This window comes from Lytechinus pictus, chromosome 17 (assembly GCF_037042905.1).
Source record: "Lytechinus pictus isolate F3 Inbred chromosome 17, Lp3.0, whole genome shotgun sequence".
NCBI lineage: Eukaryota > Metazoa > Echinodermata > Echinoidea > Temnopleuroida > Toxopneustidae > Lytechinus > Lytechinus pictus.
Genome location: NC_087261.1, coordinates 7,212,198 through 7,237,475, shown reverse-complemented (window position 1 = coordinate 7,237,475; position 25,278 = coordinate 7,212,198). Strand labels below are relative to the sequence as shown.

The window sequence follows — 25,278 nt, the reverse complement described above, 5'->3', positions numbered from 1 at the left end:
GTCCCCAAAATTATCAAAGAAATGTGATATTCACAAAATAAGTTCCGTGTTGAAGGCGTGCTTACGATTTGAAGTCTCGTTGATGAGAAAAAAATAATGTTGTATAAATGACTGTTTGAAATGCCTCCCTAAACATTTGGAAGTGGGCTAAATGTTTCAGATAATTATGTAATTTTTATTTTGGATGAATTTTAATGCTGGCCAAATAATCAAAACATAAATTATATTGTGTTATATCCGTTTTCAGTTGTAACTTATTGCATGAAAATAATTTATATCAAGGCGTAATTATTATCCTTATATCATTGAGCCTTTTGTATATTTGCCTCTTATTTTGCCTTTTTTTGTTTAATGTAAGACTGAAAATTACTAGCAGGAGAACAACATTCTACCAGATTTGCTTAAGGCCTATTTCATTTCATAATAGTGACCCCCTTCATTTCCATACATAACTTATTTTTGAACGATTTCGATGTAGGCTTATAAATTATTTTGTAAAATACCCATCTGAATAATTATTTTGTTTAGCTTTTTGTGATTTTGTTGATGTTGATGGACATGGAATAATATTCTTGAATATTGAATTGGTGTACTAACCATGGGCGTAGATCCCGGGGCGCCCCTCCCCCCCCCCCCCCCCCCCCCCGAGGAATAAGCAATTTCATGAAAACGCCACATTTGATAGTAATTCATTCTTCTATCAGCTCTGGACATGGGAGCAATAAGATGGGAACTAAAATTACCCATGAAAATTAAGTCAAATGGAACATTCTCAAACTAGTTGCGATAAGTTACCTATTTAAAACAAGATTTGTAGTGTTTTTAATAGCTTAGTTAAGCCAATTGAACAACTCGTTTTGTCATATTGAAAATTATAAGTCTACCGTAATCATGAATATTTTGTGCAACGATACAAGTTTCAGAAAGGGGGCTGAAAATACAGCCTAGAGAAGTCAGATGTTAGTCTATTTTCAAAGACCCATTGACATTGTGTTGATTCATTTTATTCCCGTTCTCTGATTTCACTTCTTCAATTAAGATCAACAATTAGAACTCTAAAATGTCAATGATTTTCACTTTATTCTGATTTAGATGATCAGAACTGAAAACACAAGAAACAGACATGAATTTGACTGATAAGGCATTTTGGGCATTTGCATGCACTCGGTGGAAATCTACGATTATACTCGTTGTGTACTTACTAGGCCCTTTACCTTTACCCGAGATTCTATAAAAAAAAAATGAACGCATGTTTAGCCTGTACGTACACGGGAGTCGAGTAGTCTCTGGTTGGCTATATATATATATATATATATATATATAAATGTGTGAAGTTATACATGTACTACAGCTCAGTTGGCAACTCTTTTATTTAAATATTGTGTGAAAGAAATAGATGGAGAGAACAATGGTAGGCGTAGCTTAAATCAAGGTTCCCCAGAGCTATCTACCCTTTTTGGAAAATATATATATATATATATATATATATATATATATATATATATATATATATATATATATATAGACGACCCGGATAGCTTATAGACGGCCGACACGCACATCGCTTGATAAATGGGACTGTAAAATAGACTAACTTAAAACGTACGTTAAACGCTGAAGTACCATTGTTATGTCCATAGACAATACACACAGACGAGTGCCCCACGTGGGCGCGCGTTCGTAGAGCGAATCTATAGATTATTAACCTCCGTTAAAAGCATCTGCCGAAATAGCTCAGTTGGGAGAGCGTTAGACTGAAGATCTAAAGGTCCCTGGTTCGAAACCACCCGGAGGACTCGCACGAGTTCTGAACTGTCCCGGGTTTCGGCAGTCTTTTTTTTTTTTTTTTTTCACATCACCATAATCATGACGAGCATTTAAAGTTTCCCATTACTCTACATGAATGAATTATGGAGTTCAGGTACATCCATCGCACCATAAGAATTGCAGCCACCTCGCATTGCCTTGATTGGCCGCCCAATGACATAAGGAAGCAACCATATTTTTTTCTTGATTTGGGATATTTCCTCTACATTATACTAAAGGAAGTAGTGTCGCAAAGCCCTCAATTTCTCAGTTCCAAAAGCAAGTAACTCTATATTTTTTTTCCACATAAAACATTCATCTTATTTTACCATAGGGGCTTACGACATTCATTCCACAGAGTTGCTTCATTTTGTTAGTAGACGGAACAGAGAGATTCCATCGTTTTCATTTTTTTTTCTTCTCGATATTACTTTTTGAATTATGCAAAATTGCATTTTGTGTAATATGCCTACAGGCCCTATAGAGTGAAACATTAATAATTTGTGTCATGATTCACTATATTTTTTAAAAAGAAATCCGTGCATGTCGTTTCTCTATAGATATGCCTGAATAAATTAAATTAAAACAAAAACCCATGCATATAATTATCTCTTTCCTAAACAGAGCACTGAGAGTGATTTTGAAGAGAGGGTGCTGGTTTTGAAAAATACAAAAATTGACAAGCCCTCCAAAAAAGTTCTAGCTTAACAATGAAGGTGATTTGTGAGAAAAAAACATTGACAAGCAAAAAAAAAGGTTCTCGCTTCAAAATGAAGATGATTTTGTTCAAATTTCAACTTTTTAGCGCACCAACCTAGAGAGCATAACATTTTCATCCGACACATTGTCAGATTTGACATCTTTCCCTGATTTTGATTGGCTGAGAAGCATTGTTTCTATGGTAACTTTTTGATAAAATGAGATTGATTTGACGGATAAAATGTCCGACAAGTCCTTTCATGAAACGCCCCGCCCCCTAGATTTTCAGGGGGCCTATCGTGTATATAGCATATACGCAGCACCCCCGTATATCAATTCTTTAACAAGCTATTTAAAATCCCATTTTGCAGTTTAAAAATCGGCTAGCGATTTGCACTCGCAAAAAATGTGTTAACCCATGCGTCCTATTCATAATTACAAAATGCTTAAAAGTTCCAATTTTCAAGCCTTAATAATCGACAAATTCCGCTCTCTCATTAAGCATATCATTAATAAATAATAAATTAATATTCTCATGAATTCCCAATAACTAAATTGGCCCTTTTTCAGAATGAAATTTCCACAAGTTTCATCTCACGCTTAGGAATAATAGGAAGATAGTTATCATTATCATATATCGTATCGTATATGTATCATCGTCATGGGTATTACAAACAGTCATCAACATGTCCCTTTTCGTTGGTTAGACTGAAGATCTAAAGGACCCTGATTCGAAACCACCCATAAAACTCGCACGAGTTCTGAACTGTCCCGGGTTTCGGCAGTAATTTGTTTCTTTGTTTATTTTTGATACTTAGGTTTGTTCGTGGCTGTTGAACTTCCCTTACAAACACTAAAAACTCGGATCATAATTTAGTTTAAGAACTTAACAGTTGCACGTATTTGTGTTCTCGTTTTCATTTTTAAAATACATGCAGAGAGGGGATCGTGAAAATATAATTAATGGTTAATGATTAATGCGTGTCAATTAAATTAATATGAGTTAATATTAATGAGTTATGAAAACATCAATAATAACGTGGAGGGCTCCTTAGCAATTTTTTTACAGATTATACTACCCTCCACCTCCCTTTACCGTTTGTAATTAATATAACATAAATAAATAATGAATAAATAATACATACATACACCCACGAATATACATTTTTCAATTAACATTTTAGCAAATAAATAGATAAATGAATTTCGGTCATCATGTCATGTAGGTAGGATTCTCGTCAATTTTAGGATAGCCCTTTATACCTGGTGGTATACATGATATATTTGCTTACCATGGCCTTTTTATATAATCTTATTCTCAAGCATCGCAGACACCCGTCCTATTATGAACCATTTGCCGAAGTACGCATCACCGTTCAACTGCCGAAATAGCTCAGTTGGGAGAGCGTTAGACTGAAGATCTAAAGGTCCCTGGTTCGAAACCACCCGGAGAACTCGCACGAGTTCTGAACTGTCCCGGGTTTCGGCAGTAATTTTTTTTCCCCCATTAACGTTTTTTTCGTGGCCGTTGAACTTATAAACACAAAAAAATCGTATCATAATTTTATTAGTGTAACAACCAAACAGTTGCGCATGTTCATGTTTTAGTTAACATGATTTAATGAGTTATATGAATAAATCAATAATAAGGTGGAGGGCTCCTTTGCAATTTTTTTAACTGAACCGTACCATCCTCCACCTTCATTTACCATTTGTAATTAATAAAACATAAATTTGCTGCTTTCCATGACTCGCACGAGTTCTGAAATGTCCCGGGTTTCGGCAGTCATTTTGTTTGTTATTCCCCCCCCCCCCCCCCCATTTACGTTTTTTTCGTGGCCGTTGAACTTATAAACAAAAAATAATCGTATCATAATTTTATTAGTTCAACAACTAAACAGTTGCCCATGTTCATGTTTTCATATTAAAAATACATGCAGATATGGGATCATAATATATAAATTATTCTTTCATGGTTGAAGTCTAATGAGCGTACATTTAGTTAACGTGATTTAATGAGTTATATGAATAAATCAATAATAAGGTGGAGGGCTCCTTTGCAATTTGTTTAACTGAACCGGACTACCGTCCACCTTCCTGTACCATTTGTAATTAATAAAACATAAATACATAATGAATAAATAATACATACATACACCCAAGGATATACATTTTTCAATTAACATTTTAGCAAATAAATAGATAAATGAATTTCGGTCATCATGGTCATGTAGGTAGGATTTTCGCCAATATTTTGAGGATATCTAATCCCTTTATACTCGGTGGTATACATGATATATTTGCTTACCATGGCCTTTTTAATCTTATTCTCAAGCATTGCGGACACCCGTCCTATTATGAACCATTAGCCGAATTACGCTTCACCGTTCATCTGCCGAAATAGCTCAGTTGGGAGAGCGTTAGACTGAAGATCTAAAGGTCCCTGGTTCGAAACCACCCGGAGAACTCGCACGAGTTCTGAACTGTCCCGGGTTTCGGCAGTCATTTTTTTTCCATTTACGTTTTTTTTCGTGGCTGTTGAACTTATAAACACCAAAAAAAAATAAGTCGTATCATAATTTTATTAGTTTAACAACCAAACAGTTGCGCATGTTCAAGTTTTCATATTAAAAATACATGCAGATATGGGATCATGATATATAATTATTCTTTCATGGTTGAAGACTAATGAGTGTAAATTTAGTTAACATGATTTAATGAGTTATATGAATAAATCAATAATAAGGTGGAGGGCTCCTTTGCAATTTTTTTAACTGAACCGGACCACCCTCCACCTTCATTTACCATGTGTAATGAATAATACATAAATACATAATGAATAAATAATACATACATACACCCAAGGATATACATTTTTCAATTAACATTTTAGCAAATAAATAAATATATTTCGGTCAACATGGTCATGTAGGTAGGATTCTCGCCAATTAGAGGATATCTAATCCCTTTATACCAGGGGGCCGTTTCATAAAGCTGTTTGTAAGTTAAGAGCGAATTTAAGAACGACTGGTGATCCTTTCTTACGCGCTAAACCATCGCCAATGTACATTTTGGTATATACTATTTACCACAAGAAATGATCACCAGTCGTTCTTAAAGTCGCTCTTAACTTACGAACAGCGAAACACCCACCTGGGGGCCGTTTCATAAAGCTGTTTGTAAGCTAAGAGCGACTTTAAGAACGACTGGTGATCCTTTCTTATATACGCGCTAAACCATCGCCAATGAATATACCATTTACCACAAGAAAGGATCACCAGTCGTTCTTAAAGTCGCTCTTAACTTACGAACAGCTTTATGAAACACCCACCTGGTGGTATACATGATTTGCTTACCATGGCCTTTTTAATCTTATTCTCAAGCATTGCGGACACCCGTCCTATTATGAACCATTAGCCGAATTACGCTTCACCGTTCATCTGCCGAAATAGCTCAGTTGGGAGAGCGTTAGACTGAAGATCTAAAGGTCCCTGGTTCGAAACCACCCGGAGAACTCGCACGAGTTCTGAACTGTCCCGGGTTTCGGCAGTCATTTTTTTTTCCATTTACGTTTTTTTTCGTGGCCGTTGAACTTATAAACACAAAAAGAATCGTATCATAATTTTATTAGTTTAACAACCAAACAGTTGCGCATGTTCATGTTTTCATATTAAAAATACATGCAGATATATAGGGGATCATGATATATAATTATTCTCTCATGGTTGAAGACCAATGAGTGTAAATTTAGTTAAAATGATTTAATGAGTTATATGAATAATTCAATAATAAGTTGGCTCCTTTGCAATTTGTTTAACTGAACCGGACTACCCTCCGCCTTCCTTTACCATTTGTAATGAATAAAACATAAATAAATGAATGAATAAAAAACACATACATACATCCATAAAACTTATCAATAAAATTTTAGTAAATGAATAAATGAATTTCGGTCATGTAGGTAGGATTCTCGCCAATTTGAGGATAGCCCATTATACTTGTTGTCATGATATTTGCTTACCATGGCCTTTTTAATCTTATTCACAAGCATTGCAGACACCCGTCCTATTATGAATCATTAGCCGAAGTACGCTTAACCATGTTCACTGATCATCTGCCGAAATAGCTCAGTTGGGAGAGCGTTAGACTGAAGATCTAAAGGTCCCTGGTTCGAAACCACCCGGAGAACTCGCATGAGTTCTGAACTGTCCCGGGTTTCGGCAGTCATTTTGTTTGTTTGTTTAGGTCTTTTTCGTGGCCGTTCAAATTCCCTTACAAACACAAAAAACTCGTATCATAATTTAGTTTGACAACTAAACAGTTGCGCATGTTCATGTTTTCATATCAAAAATACATGCAGAAATGGAAAAAAGGAAATATAATTATTATTTCATGTTTAATGAATAATGAGCGTAAATTTAGTTTACATGAGTTAGGAGTTATATGAATAAGGTGAAGGGCTCCTTTGCAAAGTTGTTTTTAACTGAACCGGACTAGTACCCTCGAACTTCCTCACTGTAAACACTGCGGTGTTAAAACTGACACCAGTTGGTGTTAATAGAGGACCACACCCCGAGGTGTTAAAATCACACCCTAGAGATTGAACATAACACCAAAGAGTGTAAATGTAACAACCAAAGGTGTTGTAATAACACCTATAGGTGTAATACTAACACCACCAATATTACACCGGTGTAAAATAACTGGTGTGGTCCTCTATGTACACCGGTTAACACCACAGTTTTTGCTGTGCTTTACTATTTGTAATGAATAAAAAATAAATGAATGATGAATAAAAATACATACATCCATAAATTAATGTATTACTTAACATATTAGTAAATAAATAAACAAAATGTCGGTCATGTAGGTAGGATTCTCGTCAATTTGAGGATAGTACGGTGTCATGATATATATTTGCTTTGCGGCCTTTTTAATCTTATTCTCAAGCATTGCAGACACCCGTCATGTTATGAACGACTTGTAGAAGTACGCTTCCCCGTCATCTGCCGAAAGCAAGGTTTCCACTTTGGCGAGTTAACATCGCGAGTTATGGCGAGTTATAGCGAGTTGCCAAAATGAGGCACTCGCGATAACTCGCATAAAGCTCACCATGAAACTCGGGATAACTCGCGACAACTCGGCAGAGCTCGGCGGAGCTCGTTCAAGCTCGGGACAACTCTCCTTGAAGTCGTGAGCTGTTTCAAAATTTTTGAACATGTTCAAAAATTTTGCTAACTCGCTGTAACTCGTGCTGAACTCACCTAAACTCGTTATATACTCGCAGCACTCGCAATAACTCGTAAGAAGCTCGAGATAAACTCACAATAACTCGTAATAACTCGCCACATCTGAGTATACGCGAGTGCGTTCCGAGTTTTCAAGAGCGATATACGAGCATTGCGATCGTTTTACGAGTCAAATGGAGGTGCCCACGAGATTAGCGCGACTTTAGATCGAGCACCCCGAGTTACAGCGAGTTTCGTATGAGTTTATTCCGAGTGCGTTGCAATAGCTCAGAGGCATGCCAGCTGAATGATAAATGTCCAGTGATCTATATTTTCCCCACATATAAACCCCTCAAAAAAAGTTTGAAATCTGAGTTTGGCCATTAATTTCTCCCAACTCCAAAATTTACACATTGCACATTTGACATCATTTAAAAGGTCATTCAATTTCCTTTACAATGATACCATGCTTGTTATGATCATGCCATCACGAAAAGAGCAGGATTCAAAAGTGTTGGATAAAGTCTGAATTGAAAAGCTGCAAAACGAGCAAAAAAGTTTGGAAATCTGAGTTTGGCCATTAATTTATCCCGACTCCGAATTTTACACAATGCATATTTGATATCTTTCAAAAGATCATTTGATTCTCTTTTAAATGATCCCATGCTTGTTATGATCATGCCATCAAAAAAAGAACAAAATTAATAAGTGTTGGATGAGGTCTCAAGTAAAAAGCTGCAAAACGAGCATAAGTAATCATGAAGGGTCAATACAGAACATGATGTTTTTGTCTGTGTCAATAAAGATGAAAATCCATTCAAATCAAACCCCTGCTTTTTCATTTCATAATGTTTTGTTGTGGTTTATGTTTGTTTGTTGTGTGTTTGCTTGTGCAGAGGTGTGTTTGATTCCATTTGAATGTTGATATTAAGGTGCATGAAAACAATTGCTGAGAATCTCACTCATCATCATGGAAGAAAAGAACAGTGACTTTCAATATTGTGTCATTTTGCAAATTTTGAATTTTGACCTTGCCCCGCATTTCAAGGCACTGCACCTCCATGTGAGCCATAATCATATCATGTAGGGTATCATTTAAAGACACTTAAATGATCTATTCATTGATATTAATTCAACTTGATATTTACTAAAACCGAGGCGGGATTACCGATCAAACTCAAAAGAAACCGCTTAAAATACTCACTCATCAAAGGAACAGTGACTTTCAATACTGTGTCTCTTTGCAACTTAATTTTGATTTTTGACCTTGCCCTACATTTCAAGGCACTGCACCTCCATGTGAACCATAATCATATCATGTAGGGTATCATTTAAAGACACTTAAATGATCTATTCATTGATATTAATAACAATTGATATTTACTAAAACTGAGGAGGGAGTTTTGATTAAAGTCGGATTTCCAAACTTTTTTTGAGGAGTTATTTTAAAGTGAGAGCACATTTTAACTGACCCACGCAATGTACACGTACTTTTAAAAAGGCTGTTTCCACTGCATTATTACAACTTTCAACAAATAAGGAGAGAAATATGCCTCGATCCAAAAGATCCAAGAGTTGTGGCCATTCAGATAGGGAAACAGCGAAAGAAGATGACATTCAAACAAGGGTAGAAGAAGTGCAGGAAGAGACAATTGAAACGGAAGAGGAGGTCAATGACGAGCAGAGCCAAGGTAAAAAAACAAGACATCAAACTGGACAATTAAGGTCCAAGTGGAGCGCCTCTGCATCACGCTATCCAATATAGAAGTAGTGCTGACTCTGAAAACTATTGTAAAATAATTATTCACAAAAACACCATTCATACATTGATACAATACTACGTTCATTTACAATAAATAACATTTGACCTTTATCATTTGACCTAAGACTTGTCAGTGATACTAGATTACCCCTATATCCACATTTTATAAACTGTATCTAAACTTTGAAAGTTATGACAGTAATATAGTATTAATCTCCAAAATGGCCAAAGTTCAATAACCTTAAATGACCTTTGACTTTGGTCATGTGACCTGAAACTGACATGAAATGTTCGGTGATACTTGACTACTCTAATATCCAAGTTGATGAATCATATCCATAAGCTTTCAAAGTTATGATGGTAATTCAACAAATACCCCCAACATGGCCAAAGTTTATTGACCATAAATGACCTTTGACCTTAGTCATGTGACCTGAAACTCGCACAGGATGTTCAGGAATACTTGATTACTCTTATATCTAAGATTCATGAATCAGATCTATAAACTTTTAAAGTTATGATGGTAATTCAACAGATCACCCGAACATCACTAAAGTTCATTGACCTTTGACCTTGGACATGTGACCTGATATCCGCACAGGATGTTTAGTGATACCTGATTACTCTTATGTTCAAGTTTCATGAATCAGATTCATAAACTTTCAAAGTTATAATGTTAATTTAACAAATACCCCAATTGGCCAAAGTCCATTGACCCTAATTGACCTTAGTCATGTGACTTGAAACTCAAGCAGGATGTTTATATACTTTAATAACCTTATGTCCATGTTTCATGAACTAGGTTCATATATTTTCTAAGTTATGATGACATTTCAAAAACTTAACCGTAGGTTAAGACTTTGATGTTGATTCCCTAAACATGGTCTACGTTCATTGACCATAAATGACCTCTGACCTTGGTCTTGTGACCTGAAACTCGAAAAGAATATTTTGTAATGCTTGATAAACCTTATGGTCAAGTTTCATGAACTAGGTCCAAATACTTTCTCAGTTATGATGCCATTTCAAAAACTTAACCTTCGGTTAAGATTTGGTGTTGACGCCCCCTCCGCCGGCATCCATCTTTGAGTGCCAAAAATGTGCATTTCCCACCCCTAGGTCGTATGAAACTCTTATCACTCGTAACAAAATCTTTATAACTCGTTCATAGCTCGCTTTAAGTCGTATAAAGGTCACCGCAACTCATACTAAGCTCGGCCTGACTCGTTTCGCGCTCGGTTCACTCGTACAACGAGCGTAGTGAACTCGATGTTGAGTCGTTTGTCACTCAAGCAAATTCCAGGGAAAAATGTAAATTTCACGCGAGCTTGTGCGAGCTAAGGCGAGTTAGAGCTCGCGCAGCTCGCGTATGACTCGCAACTCCAACTCGCCAAAGTGGAAACCTTGCTTAGACTGAAAGGTCCCTGGTTCGAAATACCCGGAGAACTCGCATGAGTTCTGAACTGTCCCGGGTTTCGGCAGTCATTTTGTTTGTTTGTTTAGGTCTTTTTCGTGGCCGTTCAAATTCCCTTACAAACACAAAAAACTCGTATCATAATTTAGTTTGACAACTAAACAGTTGCGAATGTTCATGTTTTCATATCAAAAATACATGCAGAAATGGAAAAAAGGAAATATAATTATTATTTCATGTTTAATGACGAATGAGCGTAAATTTAGTTTACATGAGTTAAGGAGTTATATGAATAAGGTGAAGGGCTCCTTTGCAAAGTTGTTTTTAACTGAACCGGACTAGTACCCTCGAGCTTCCTCACTGTAAACACTGCGGTGTTAAAACTGACACCAGTTGGTGTTAATAGAGGACCACACCACGAGGTGTTAAAATCACACCCTAGAGATTGAACATAACACCAAAGAGTGTAAATGTAACAACCAAAGGTGTTGTAATAACACCTATAGGTGTAATACTAACACCACCAATTTAACATCGGTGTAAAATAAATGGTGTGGTCCTCTATGTACACCGGTTAACACCACAGTTTTTGCTGTGCTTTACCATTTGTAATGAATACAACATAAATGAATGATGAATAAAAATACATACATCCATAAATTAATTTATTACTTAACATATTAGTAAATAAATAAACAAAATGTCGGTCATGTAGGTAGGATTCTCGTCAATTTGAGGATAGTACGGTGTCATGATATATATTTGCTTCGCGGCCTTTTTAATCTTATTCTCAAGCATTGCAGACACCCGTCATGTTATTAACGACTTGTAAAAGTACGCTTACCCGTTCATCTGCCGAAATAGCTCAGTTGGGAGAGCGTTAGACTGAAGATCTAAAGGTCCCTGGTTCGAAACCACCCGGAGAACTCGCATGAGTTCTGAACTGTCCCGGGTTTCGGCAGTCATTTCTTTTAAATATTTTCCCCCTTCACAATACAATTTTAATGATTTTTCTTTCAATTTTCTATTTTATTCACACACACATTATGAATTATTGGGCATGATCTTGTTTCCGTTATTGTCATCTTTATTTATTAAACTAGAAAATTAAAGTCGCCATTGAGCTCTAAAAAAAAATGGATTTTTGTTGGTACTTCCGGTGCATCCCGATCAATAGCTGAATAATTTGTAGTTTGGTAGAAATGTCAAGTATATAGGGCAGGAAAAAATGGCACAGAGGCCTAAATTTTGTTTATCGCTCTCTGATATGCAGTCATTAAATCCAATATATTTAATTGTAAATGAGCCAGGCTTTTGAATTATGCTTAAAATGAATGCAAAATTCTTTTTTTTTTTACCCAAGTACAAACCATAAACAGAACACAGTGCGCTTAGAAACACCAATAGTAAGCGCCTTATAAAAATTAATGTTATGTAATATTATTATTATTATTAATGGACCTGATGGATAGACATATTTATTATGAACACGGAACGGGACTGCAACCTACTTTACATTGTTTTTAAACCTCTAGCAAAGAAATAGTTATTGTTTGCTCGGTGGCTATTAAGATAAGATATATATATATATATATTATATATTCGGTAGATATTCCACGTGTTGGAGTAATATTAAGAGAAACAAGGTTGAAACTTTCATGCCTATATATATATATATATAAATCTATACATATATATATATATAGGCATATTTCAAATCTGCAAAAAAAATATTTCACATAACGTGGTTTTATTGTAATACCGCTATACACGGAGAAGAACTTGAACTTTGCTTTACAAAACAATCAATCATGAAGATATAACAAGAGGAGACCTTACAGGCGATATGTAGCTTGTGTATAGGCATATAGCAAATAAGACTGTATATTGTATGCAAATTTTAAAGGTACTGAGAAAAATGATATTGACTTTAAAGATAGCTCCTAATCATGGAAATAGTAATAATCCCGAAAGGCTGATATATGGTTAGTAATTAGAGATTCACAAATTTGCGATTTTAATAAAATTATGGTCACTTAAACCATATCCGATTTGGATTCATTTGAAATCTCAGCTATCGTATTGATTTTGAGTGTTTATTTCTATTAGTTCCAGCATGCAGCAAAAGCAGTGACAATAATGTTATATATCGCTGTGATTATTATCAGCATCATCATCATCATTATCATCATCATCGTCATCATCATCATTATCATTATCACCATCACCATCATCATTATGGTCGTCATCATCATCATCACCATCATCACCATTATCATCATCATCATAATCATCATCAGTACATTATCGTCATGATGACACAGACAATAACGGCTTTCATAAAAGTGGCGAATCTATAAGGATTTGTTGATCCAACGATAAAAAATATATATATATACTTGTGCATCCATTCTTTCTGACGCAGACCTATTCAATTCGTGCTTTCATTTTTAGAGTACAACTTCAGTGTTCAAGATTTAAAATTTGACCGATGTTGTTATAAATTCTAGTCAATTCAGCACTTCTTTTAACCACTTCGCAAGTTTCATTGTTTGTTGATGGCAAACAAGGTTATTTGTTTTCCATTCATTTGGCCCAGTTACTCAGTAAATGTCATCTAGCAACTCGCAAATATTCTTTCACCTACATATTTATGATATATTTACATATTTATTTTGTTTTCGGCTTAGATTGGTAAATAGTAATTTGAATGGTGATAAATTCGCCGTCTGCATTTGAATATATCAAGAAAAATGTTTTAATACTCGGAACATGGAGCTATTGCTCCATGCTCGGAAGTAGAACTCTCGAATATATATACATGTATAAGCCCACCTATTCTTTTTCTATCTCTCTCACACTGTAAAAAATATTGGGTAAAATATTAACAAGCACGAGGGTAATTATGTGTCCAACCTAGATTGGGCAATATTTTACCCAATGCGGGAAGCATATTGTCCAGTAAGGTGTAGCAATTACTTTAGAATGGGCAAAATTTTCATCACACTGGATGAATAAAAATGCCCAAAAGAAATGCCCAATGTTGGTTGGACACAATAATTACCCTCATGGAGCATTTGTACCCAATATTTATTTAGAGTGCACTCCTATTTCTACTTTTTGTCCTTTTCTGCTGTATCACTAATGTATCATATCCCCAGCAATTTCAAGTATTTTCATTGAAAAATATTCATGGTTACAGCTGAAAGCTGATGTATCTGTTTTTTGTAACAAAATAAGGATACATCATAAAATAATCTATGCTACTACTACTACTACTACTATACTACTACTACTACTACATCTACTACTACTACTACTACTACTACTACTACTACTACATCTTCTACTACTACTACTACTACTACTACTACTACTACTACTACTACTACTACTATTACTACATCTAATACTACTACTACTACTACTACTACTACTACTACTACTACTAATACTAATACTACTACTATTACTTCTACTATTACCACTATACTACTACTATTATAATAATAATAATAACAATAATTAATGATAAGAATCATTACTGTTATCATTAGTATTAGTATTAATATTATTATAAGGATATCAACATTTAACGACAGAAAAAAAAAATACAAAATGGCTTTATGTAGATAAAATGAATATTTGCATGGTGTTGTGATCATTCGAATATTCAGCACTCACGGTAAGAGAAAGGAAAAGTTCGTCGACAAACTGTCAATATTTCACCCCAAACTTCCTCAATCATGTCAATGTAGTTGTTGGGGTCATGCCAGGATACGGGACAAGTCCACGAGAGAACACGTTAACGTAATCTTGTTTCTCAAATTAAAAAAAATATACACATTGTTATAAAAAAACGTGATTTTACAGAAAAAAGAGAAGATTTTGCAGAAAGCAATAACAGAATCATTCTGTAAATTCATAAAACAGGAATTTTTCTGCAATTTAACAGAAAAGGTCTGTTTAAAAAGGGGAAAAGGGTGTTTTATTCAGAAATTTGTAAGATTCCATACACCCATGGACCTACTAGAGATACCAATTTTCTGTAAGATTACGCAATCTGGTAAGATTACAGGTGTTCTCGATGCTCTGCTGCAGGAACTTCTTTTATTTTAAGGTTAACAGTGATAATATATCGTTTAGTTATACCATAGAGCTACGATCTCGCTCTTTGTTATATTGTTATACTTCCCCGGCCCTTTCTCTCTCCTTTCATATTGTTTCATGTTTGAACGCTTATTTTTTTTTTATAACCGATGGTCGCCCTCCCCCCCTCCTGTCGGCGTGTGTCATACGAGTATTGATAAATAAAATGTCATTGTATTTCATGTATTTATTTCCAGTTTCTGCAATGTTCCAATGCGCTGAATTGCTTTCAATAAACAGTATTTTTACTGAATGTTTTCTTTTTAACTCTGGTTGGACATGTCTCAGAGTCAAAACGATATGCTTCTCAGGACAATGCAAACTTATGGCCAAAGTACAGAACCAAAAACAAATATTGATTCATCGGGATGTACTTGGAATTCCCTGTTATTGATCACATTGATTAAAGAGTCTGGACTTTTCTGTGCTTAAAGCGATGGTCCGGGCTAAAAATATTTATATCTTAATACATAGAGTAGAATTCACTAAGCAAAATGTTGTTCTTTTGTATTTTATTATATGAAATTAGATTTATTCAAAAATTTTCCTCCAAGAACTAGAAAAATTGGATTGAAAACTGATTTAGTGCATTAGATATTTATTGCTGCAACTTATTTCATTATGAGGGAGACATATTATTCACACAAGTATGAAATAATGAAAAAAATTATGATTTTGTGTAATGCCATAAGAAAACGGAAAGTGGGGATGTGACATCATCAGCCCACCTGAATATTCATGACGACTGTTTTCACAAAATATTGCTAAACTTTAAACTTCACTAACTTTATTTATTTGTTATCCGATTTTGATGAAATTTTCGGCATTTTGCTCAGCGAATTCTACCCTATTTATTAAGCTATAAATACTTTCAGCCCGGACCATCCCTTTAAGTCATGCATAACGTAGTAGTCAGCATGATTTTCAATAATATATGAAGAAGAAGCAGTAAGAAGAAGATGGAACTGTTGAAGAAAAGAAGAAGAAGAAGGAGAAGAAGAAGAATAAGAAGATTGAAGGAAAGAAGAAGAAAAGAAAAAAAACTAGAAGAAATATAAGAAGGAAAAGAAGAAGAAAATGAGAAGAGAAATACCAGAACAAAAGGAGGAGGAAAGAGAGGAAGGTAATTTTGTGTCTGTGTGTGTGTGTGTGTGAAATTTTCTTTCTGCATCATTTTGATTTAACATTGAACTCCTGAAGAAAATTTAATCAGATAATAGATTTATATATCCGATTGCCTTATCTCAACATGATGTATTTTCCAATAAAATTGGCAAATATTCGTCTTCTTCATAATTAGTGTTGCTTTTTGTGTGAATTTCCCTTTCACATAGGATTTTCAAAAGCAAACGTAAGTTCCAACCTCGTACACACCCCCAAAAGTTTACTCAGTCGTGTTAATATTTGGAAAACTCTTATCATATATTTACCTTCAAAAAGATCTTGCAATTGATCATAATGTCATTTCCCATTGGCACAAACACATTAAACCACAACAATAGGTCTAATCTCGATAATAGGGGCCAGAGTCCAGTAATCATAAGATATCACCAACCATATTGAACCCACGCTCATCCGATGTCACAGGGATACCAAAGTCAAGTCAAGGAATATTTTCTCATTTCCAAAGTTGGTGTCGTGCTCCAGCCATTATCATCAGAGTGAGCAGGGAATATATTCCGTTTTTCCGAAGATGAAACGTTGGTGTCGTAATTTCACACAGGGACCTATCATCGAGAGTGATCCTCGGGGAAATTTTACTCGGAATTATTCTTTTGACGTTGGTGTCGTTCTATCAACATAAAAATGTATAACCCTATAATCTGGAAAATTATGAATTCAGGCAGGTGTGTATTGATTAGCAGGTGTAATTATTTCATGTATCGCAAATTGACCGATGCCTTTTTTTTCTTGGGGAGGGGGGGGGGTTGTTTCTTGGGTAAGAATTGTAATATATAATTGTCTGTATAAGTTCATTGTAATCATTTCGACCACTTTACTTCGTTCTGTTGAAAATGAAATAACTTAAATTGAATATCGTTCTTCTCAATATAGTGCAGAGTACAGACTATAAGGATGAAGTCATAATGGTATCACAGAAATATTACCGTCACGCAATACCGAAAATTCCCAATTAGAGAACCGTGTCTAAATGTAAGAAACCGTCCTAGGTCTATATTTTGATTGTGATATAAAGAAGATAGAATAAGATGAGCAGTTTCAAATTCCATCTGAAAAAAAAAACATAATAATAATTATGTAGATTAATACATACATAACCGAAGACACCTGTCAAAGTGCTGCTCGGTGCTATTTTCTGTCGGTTTATTTATTGGTCAAGTGCCAACCTGGTTATGAAACGAAAAGGTGATTAGACGAAGTGATGATTGGACCGAATGATTATTGGACCAAATGGTTGTTAGACGAAATTTTTATGGGCGGAATGGCATAGGACTAAGTGAAGATAGACCATGTGATGAGTGGAGAAGTTGGCAATAAACGAACTGGCAATTTACCGTTCTAATACTGTGTCAAACATGCATTTTAACATTATGTTGCCCATGCAAGTGAATTTCAAGCGGCGATAAAGCTTACAAATAAGGTCAACCCGCATTAGCTTAAAAGTATACCGAAATCATCATGGCCGTACACGTAATTTTTTTGCTGGCGGGTGGGGGGGGGGGGACGTGACGCATAAAAAAAATCGAGAAATGAAATTGTAGGATTTCGTGCATACTTTGCTTTGGTGAATTTCGTAAAAATTTGTGTACAAAATGTATTCAAAATTCATGGGGGAGGGGTGAACTCATTTTCATGATTATTATGTTTTTACACTATTCATGCTATTTATAACAGGGATCTTGGAACGGTTTTTAAAGTGGGGGCTGAAGCCCACCTATAGCCCCCACCCCCTCCCCCGATTCCGCGGCCCCTGTATAAGAATTCGAGAATTATATGAAGTATAGGCCTACGTTAAGAAACAAAGGCAGTCGTGCTAGGCCGTAGAGATATATCTCTTTGTGCTAGACTTAGAAGATCCAATTAATCTGCCCGCTAACAAAATGCTATAGCTGGTGAAGTCGATAACTGGTCCTTTGCCTGACGACACATTATACGTCACCCGACTTTCAACCAATCAGACATGCCATTTACATCTTCTGACTCGAGCTAGCTATGCAGGGCTTCCTAAAACTATGAAAACGAAAAATAAAAATAAAATGAATGGCAAATGAAAACGAGTGTATTGTTCACCGAAGGAGGGGGGGGGGTATTTACAATGGTTGAAAATCGTGCCTTAATCTGGGGACTACAATGATCGATGGAGCTTTTTATCGTGTTTATGGTTACTGCGTATGAAATAAATCCAAAAGTTCCATTTAACACGACTTTTGCAATTATAATCATTAACAGAGGCGGCGGAACATCAGGCTCGGACGTAGAAAGTGGAGGGGCACCTTTTGTCTACCAAACAACTGATAAGTGCCCCTCCACTTTCATTGCATGACCCTGACGTTCCCCCGCCTCTGATTATTAACATTCGAAATTCTTGAAAACACATAAATTTACTTATTTTCTTAAAACGGCAGGAGTGACATCGACATAAGCTTTTGCATAATGATTGGAGAGTATGAACAGCCAGCAATATGGCTGATCTAAAGGGAACACTTTCTCTCATTTGCTGGAACCATGGAGATAATTATTATGGTCGAACGAGATGCAATGAATTCAGATGAGGGATACCAAATCGATGAAAGATTGGTTTATCAAGTCCAAACATGGTAAGTTTGCGAAAATATATTTGACTCAGAGTGATGTCACTATGGAATTATCCAGAAAAAAGACACTTTTTTTATATTCGATTTGATGGCATTGATTCACGATAATGATAATAATAATAATATTCAATTCTTTTATAGCGCATAACACATAGCTACGCATGTCCCTATGCACTTGGATGAAATTAAGAAAAGAAATTAGAACGTAAGTAAAGAGTGTTGGGCACTGAATTCATTACATGTTAAACAGATAATGGTGTACAAAGAATCTGTTAAATAGATTTTATTTTTCACGACGGCATAGCGTCTGAAAAAAAAGGATACAGAACGATTGTGCTTGAAATGTGGTCTTATGTGTGTGTGCGGGTGGTGGGTAAAAAAAATACTTGAAAAGGGTTTCTCATGAAGAAAAAATACATATTTTAGCAGGAGGGTGAGAGTATCAATCAGGAAAATTGTCGGCACTCCGAAATGGAACCAATTCCCGTCCGTTTATGTACAATTTTAAATGGTCGTGTCATCCTCTTAAATCGCGTTTGAAAAAAAAAGGATATGCCCCTATTTTTTTTCAGTGAGCAAAACTTTGAAAGACCCAAACAATAAAAAATGACACTCCCACACACTTGACCGTCCGTGAAATTTCGACCTTAATCAGGCGAATGCCTTTCTTTTAAAATTTATGTTGTCATGTTTTGGCTGGCCTCCACGATTTATTATAACAAGGGGCTAGCATTTACGAAATCGCCCCAGAGATAAATCCTTGGTCACATGATGCAATAAATATGACCTATCGGTCAGTGACCCCACCTAGATAGGCCGCGCAAAGATTTTTTGCTCCTTGCGTCTGTCTGACGTAACGATTTTAAATGCGCACTGTGGCTTTCTTTCATATTATGCGCAATAAGCTGGAAATTCCTCGATGCGCGGCATGCAAGCAACGCCTAGCGACTCCATAGCGACCCATTATGCACGCATATTTTGTTTGAATTCTTTTCTCAGCTCCCGCTCTTTTTTAATCTTCACACGGGAACAAGGGGGAACATCAAAATAAATGTTACAGAACATGTGAATAAGGGAAAAGTTATCAAATAAACACCTCTCTTTGTTGGAATTAGGCATCTGAGTTAACATCATGGCACAGAAGAGCTTTGACGCTGTAGGATTTGGCAAGGATTTGCTGGCTGGAGGAGTGTCGGCGGCTGTTTCAAAGACGGCAGTGGCACCTATCGAAAGAGTCAAACTGCTTTTGCAGGTGAGTGAGTAGCTTAAAAAAAGTTAAAAGAAAAGGAATGTAAGGAGGAGGCGAAGGAAAACGAGGACGTAAATAGAAGATTAAAGAAAAGAGGAAGAAGATGGAGGTGGTGGTAGTGATATGATGATGGTGATGAATGAGGAGAAGGGGAAAGGGAGGAGGAGGCTCTAGGCCTAGTCTAAATTGGGTTTCGTAAAGCATTCTAAGATTCTTTTTTAAATCGACAGAACAAAATTGTCCACTTTTCAATGTAGGCCTATGCTTTATTACCCGATGGCTTCCAGACATCACCAGTATGGTTGGAACTACCCTCTACCACCTTTTTTCTAAGCATCATATCTGTAAAAATATTCATCAGTTTTCGACTCATTCGTGCAGAAAATTAAGCAGATCAGGATCCCATGTCTGGGAATTAAGATTAACCATCAATTTGAAGACATTAAGAAATCGGTTTGAGAGTTTTGGTTGGCATTGTCATACAGAACAATTATTTCATTGAAATCATGAATGTAGAGGTAGTCTATGTTTGCCATGACAATAAGACCCACATCTTGAAGCAAAACTTGTTCAAATGATCTCTTGTTTCAATCGTCTAGGTCCAAGCTGTCTCCAAGCAGATTGCCGCCGACAAACAATACAAGGGCATCGTCGACTGTTTCGTTCGAGTCACCAAAGAGCAGGGGACACTATCCCTCTGGAGAGGAAATCTCGCCAATGTCATCAGATACTTCCCAACCCAGGCTCTAAACTTCGCCTTCAAGGACAAGTACAAGCAGCTCTTCCTCAGTGGAGTCAACAAAAACGAGAACTTCTGGCGATACTTTGCAGGAAATCTGGCATCCGGTGGAGCCGCAGGTGCGACGTCTCTCTGTTTCGTTTATCCTCTTGACTTCGCTCGTACGCGTCTCGCGGCCGACGTCGGAAAGAGCGGAGGCGGCAGGGAGTTCAACGGCCTCGGAGACTGTTTGAAGAAAATTGTCAAGTAAGTATAATGAGGTCATAATTCGAAGGAATGACCGGTATTGCTACAGAAATACATAGGCCTTGTTCTTCCGTATAACGATGGTGATAATTATGAACAAATGAAATAAAAAATGCATATGAAGTAAGTATATGAATGAATGAACGAATAAATGAATTTATTACTTAAAGTATATAAATAAATAAAATAAACAAATGGAACACATGAAAAACAAGTTAAAAGTAATGCATATCAGGTTTTAGAAATAATTTCAACTTAAATTAGCAGCCTTGATAAGGTATAATTTGAGAAATAGATGTAGAATAGATGAAGGATAATTATGCACTTCACAAACTCTCGTCCTGACGTGGCTTCTGATTTTATCATTTGGTACAAGGGAATTTCTGGCCGTGCCTATTACTTCAACTGGGTCGTGACTGACACGTTAAAGATATATGCTTGCTGATTAATCTGTTCTCTCTCTTTTCCTCCTCATCCAGGGCGGATGGGTTTGGCGGCCTGTATCGAGGTTTCGGTGTGTCTGTTCAAGGCATCATCATCTACCGTGCTGCTTACTTTGGTACATATGATACTGTAAAGGGCATGGTACCCAAGGAATATCAGAACTTCTTCCTTTCGTGGATGATCGCCCAGGTTGTCACCACTCTGTCGGGCGTCACCTCGTATCCATTTGATACCGTAAGTAAAACATAGGACTTCACCTAGGGTTTTGTTGCTTCTAGCTCGACTCGTTCTTGGGAGAGGGCTACAAAATATTGCAATGGCAATATATTTCGCATACCCATTTTGTAATATCTGCTGCCACAAGGGTGGAATTCAGAAATTCATAACTATTGAGACTGGTGAGGGGAGGGGGGGGGGGGAGGAGGAGGAGGGCATTGATAACAATACTTTGACATGCCAAAAAGATAAACACTTCATTTACCAAAACAAGCAAAATAAAATACTATATATAAATCACATACAATGGACTAATTTCATCTTAATATGAAATGAGGTGGAGGGGGGTGGGGGCACAGAAAGCGGATATATTTTCACAAAGGGGGGGGGATTTAATGACAATAATGACAATAAGTGTATGAGAGAATATAGAATGAAGGTTTTTCAGATATCAGGGGCAAGTGCACACATTGGCAGGCGCGTTGCAGCATTCGTCACATACATGTAGCCGATGCCAACATCCCTATTGTCATTTGCAGGTTCGAAGGCGAATGATGATGCAGAGCGGCCGCAAGGAGATCCTCTACAAGAGCACCATTGATTGCTGGAAGAAGATCGCTCGACAGGAGGGCCCGCGGGCTTTCTTCAAGGGAGCCTTCTCAAACGTTCTCCGTGGTACCGGAGGTGCTCTGGTGCTTGTACTCTATGACGAAATCAAGAAACTCATCTAGGAAACGATAACAAATACTTCTCATTCATAATTTATTTTCCACCAATTTATGTATTTATTTGTCATTGTCAAATATGATTAAACTGTCAATATGAGATCAAATCTTTGTAATGCTCAAAGCAACACATTTTTTATTATGTGAAACTAATTTTAGGAAAGGGGATGGTATTGTGAAATCATGCCTTTTCTTAAACAGTCCAATTTGAACATAATCTCCCATTTTACTGTCATTGGAACATTATTGTGTCTGAAAATTAATAAACGTGTAAATATGATTTCCAGACTTGGAAGTGTATTTTTATAACTTTGTTGAGTTTTAGATAAATTGTTTTACATTACAAATTAATGATAAATAAATGCCCCTTTTACTCACTTTTAGTCAAATCCTAAAAATAGTTCATATCAAAGCGTGACACTGAACTGCCTTTCACAGTGCATTAAACAAAAAGATTTTCATCTTCTCTATCTATTTACACTTTGTTCCCTTTCTCTCTAATCACACCTCTCTGTAATCACACCCCTCCTTTCTTAATCTTCCTCTTATCTGATTATCATCTCCTATCACACCTTTCTATCCCTACTCTCTCTCTCTCTCTCTCTACCTCACATGTATGTCCTTTCTTGTTTCCCATTTTACCCTCTTGTCCCTCTCCCCTCCTTTCCTTTAAAGTTGAGTTTCGAACTGAGAACAAAAAAATCATCACTTAAACGAAAATGGTGAAAAAAATACAACAGATCAATTTATGTACTTGTCTACTTATGAAAACTTATTTAATATTGATATAAATATATTATGTTGTTTTCTATCATAGGGTTTTTGATTGGCTCTGAGAAGTAACGTGTCGGAAATAGACTGTCAGTGATGACAACTTTCATGAAACCTCTCCCCCCCCTCGAGTGATTCATTAATATTTATCATCTGACAAGTTGTTGAACCCGACAACTTTCCTTGATTTTGATTTGACTGAGAAGCAATGTTACTATTAAGAGTAAATGTCAGATACAGTAGGAATTGTCAGACTTTTATCCAATTACATGTACTCCAGTTTTATCCCCAATAGTTGCCATAGTAACATTGCTTTTTAGCCAATCAAAATCAAGGGAAGTTTTCAGATCTGACAACTTGTCGGACATAAATGTTTATGAAATGCTACACTAACTACACAATCAATGCAGGATTCTTAGCCAGAATTCAATACTTGGTTATTAAATATGCCCCCCTGGTATTATCAATGCACTACTCATAACAACAGCCATACAATGAATATGTTGATAACATTTTAGGACATTCCATACATTCTGGATATCAGATATTGTGTAAATAAAAATTCACAATATTTCCTATTGAAAAAATTAAGCTTTTCCTGAATTTTGCTGTTTATAAATTTGAACAGGTTTAAGAGTTTTAAGTGGCATGAGATAATTTAAGCTTTCCCTACTTACCGAGCAAAAGATGTCTTTCTTTTTTAGAATGTTCATAAAAACATGACAATAAAAGGGATAACAAAATTAGCTCGCTTGATTCTTTACATGATATTATATTTTGCATTCTGTGCAATGAAATGCAAGTGCCATTCGACCAAATCTCACATTAATCGTTGAGATTTGACTACGGTACCTAATACCCTTAATTTACCAGGGGAGTGTTTCACAAAGATTTGAGTATGACTTATAGTCGCTCTTAACCCTAATTCTCCCGGGGGGGGCCATTATGGCCCCCCCCCCTCGACAATTTTCGCGATATATCTGCTGCGCAAAATTTTTTGACCTCGCCGCTCACTGACTTTTTACTTTCAAGTCTCGCGCAAATTTTGAGCCCAAATTTGTGACGCCCGAGTACACGGTTACGACATTACGCAACATTATGTAAGTGCATGTCAGACCCAAAATTGCTCATAAACGTGATTTCATTTACAAATCCAATGCAAATTGTGTATTTAGCCAAAATTCATAAATGTATCATTATTTCTACTTTTACTGATTAAACTTAATTAATTTTGCCTTGTTTATGATCAGAATTAAGTCTGGAACAATTTCCATTGAAAAAACAATAAAAAACAAAAAGTAAAAAAACAAGGAAATACATAAGAAATTCATAAAACAATAAAATACATAAGAAATTAATTTCCAAACTGAAGTTTTTTTTAATTGCGATTGTTAAGAATGCTACAAAGAATATTTTTACCAAAAATTAGCATTCTAGAAGCTTTATTTAGTGAATTAGAGCAAAAAGTATGATTTATGCATAAATTTGCATAATTAATTCATATAAAATAAAATCTCATTATTTTGGAAAATTTTACCATACAGCCTTGTAGATTACATCGCACACTACCAGCGTGCAAATTTTTGCGTCGCTCGCGCGATCGGCGGCCGAGATCTTAAGGGGGGGCCATAATGGCCCCACCCCCCCCCCCCCCCCCCCCCCCCCCCCCCGGAAGGACAAGAATCAAAATACCCCGGGAGAGTTACATGTAGGGTTAAATGCCGTCGCGTACATGATACGAAACATGCAATCACATTAATCAATACGCAGTAGCGCATGTCTTCTTGGCACGATCTGACCAATGTGGTCATCCCTTTCATACCGCATGCAACTAAGCTTTTAAGTGCGACTCTAAGTCATACTTAACTCTTTGCAAAACACCCCCCCCCCCCCCCCTGATGAACTGCAGCTCTACAGGACTGATGTGTATTGATAAGAATCAATACTGTGAACATGATCGTCTTTATGAACTCTGCTTGGTGTATAAGAGCTCAACTCGACAGCTTTCCTAATGCTCGCAATGCCGACACAATACATGATGAGCAACTTTTTCT

The 25,278-nt window shown here is 36.2% G+C and overlaps 1 protein-coding gene across 1 annotated transcript; it reads left to right on the top strand.

Annotated features, from left to right (window-relative positions):
* Positions 1–16,589: 16,589 nt before the first annotated feature.
* LOC129281079 (ADP,ATP carrier protein-like) lies at positions 16,590–22,733 on the top strand. The gene is made up of 6 exons (XM_064112020.1): positions 16,590–16,905; positions 18,646–18,837; positions 19,950–20,086; positions 20,683–21,068; positions 21,548–21,746; positions 22,268–22,733. The coding sequence occupies exons 3-6, from the start codon at positions 19,967–19,969 to the stop codon at positions 22,457–22,459; spliced, it is 897 nt and encodes a 298-aa protein (XP_063968090.1). The 5' UTR covers positions 16,590–16,905; positions 18,646–18,837; positions 19,950–19,966; the 3' UTR covers positions 22,460–22,733.
* Positions 22,734–25,278: the final 2,545 nt, after the last annotated feature.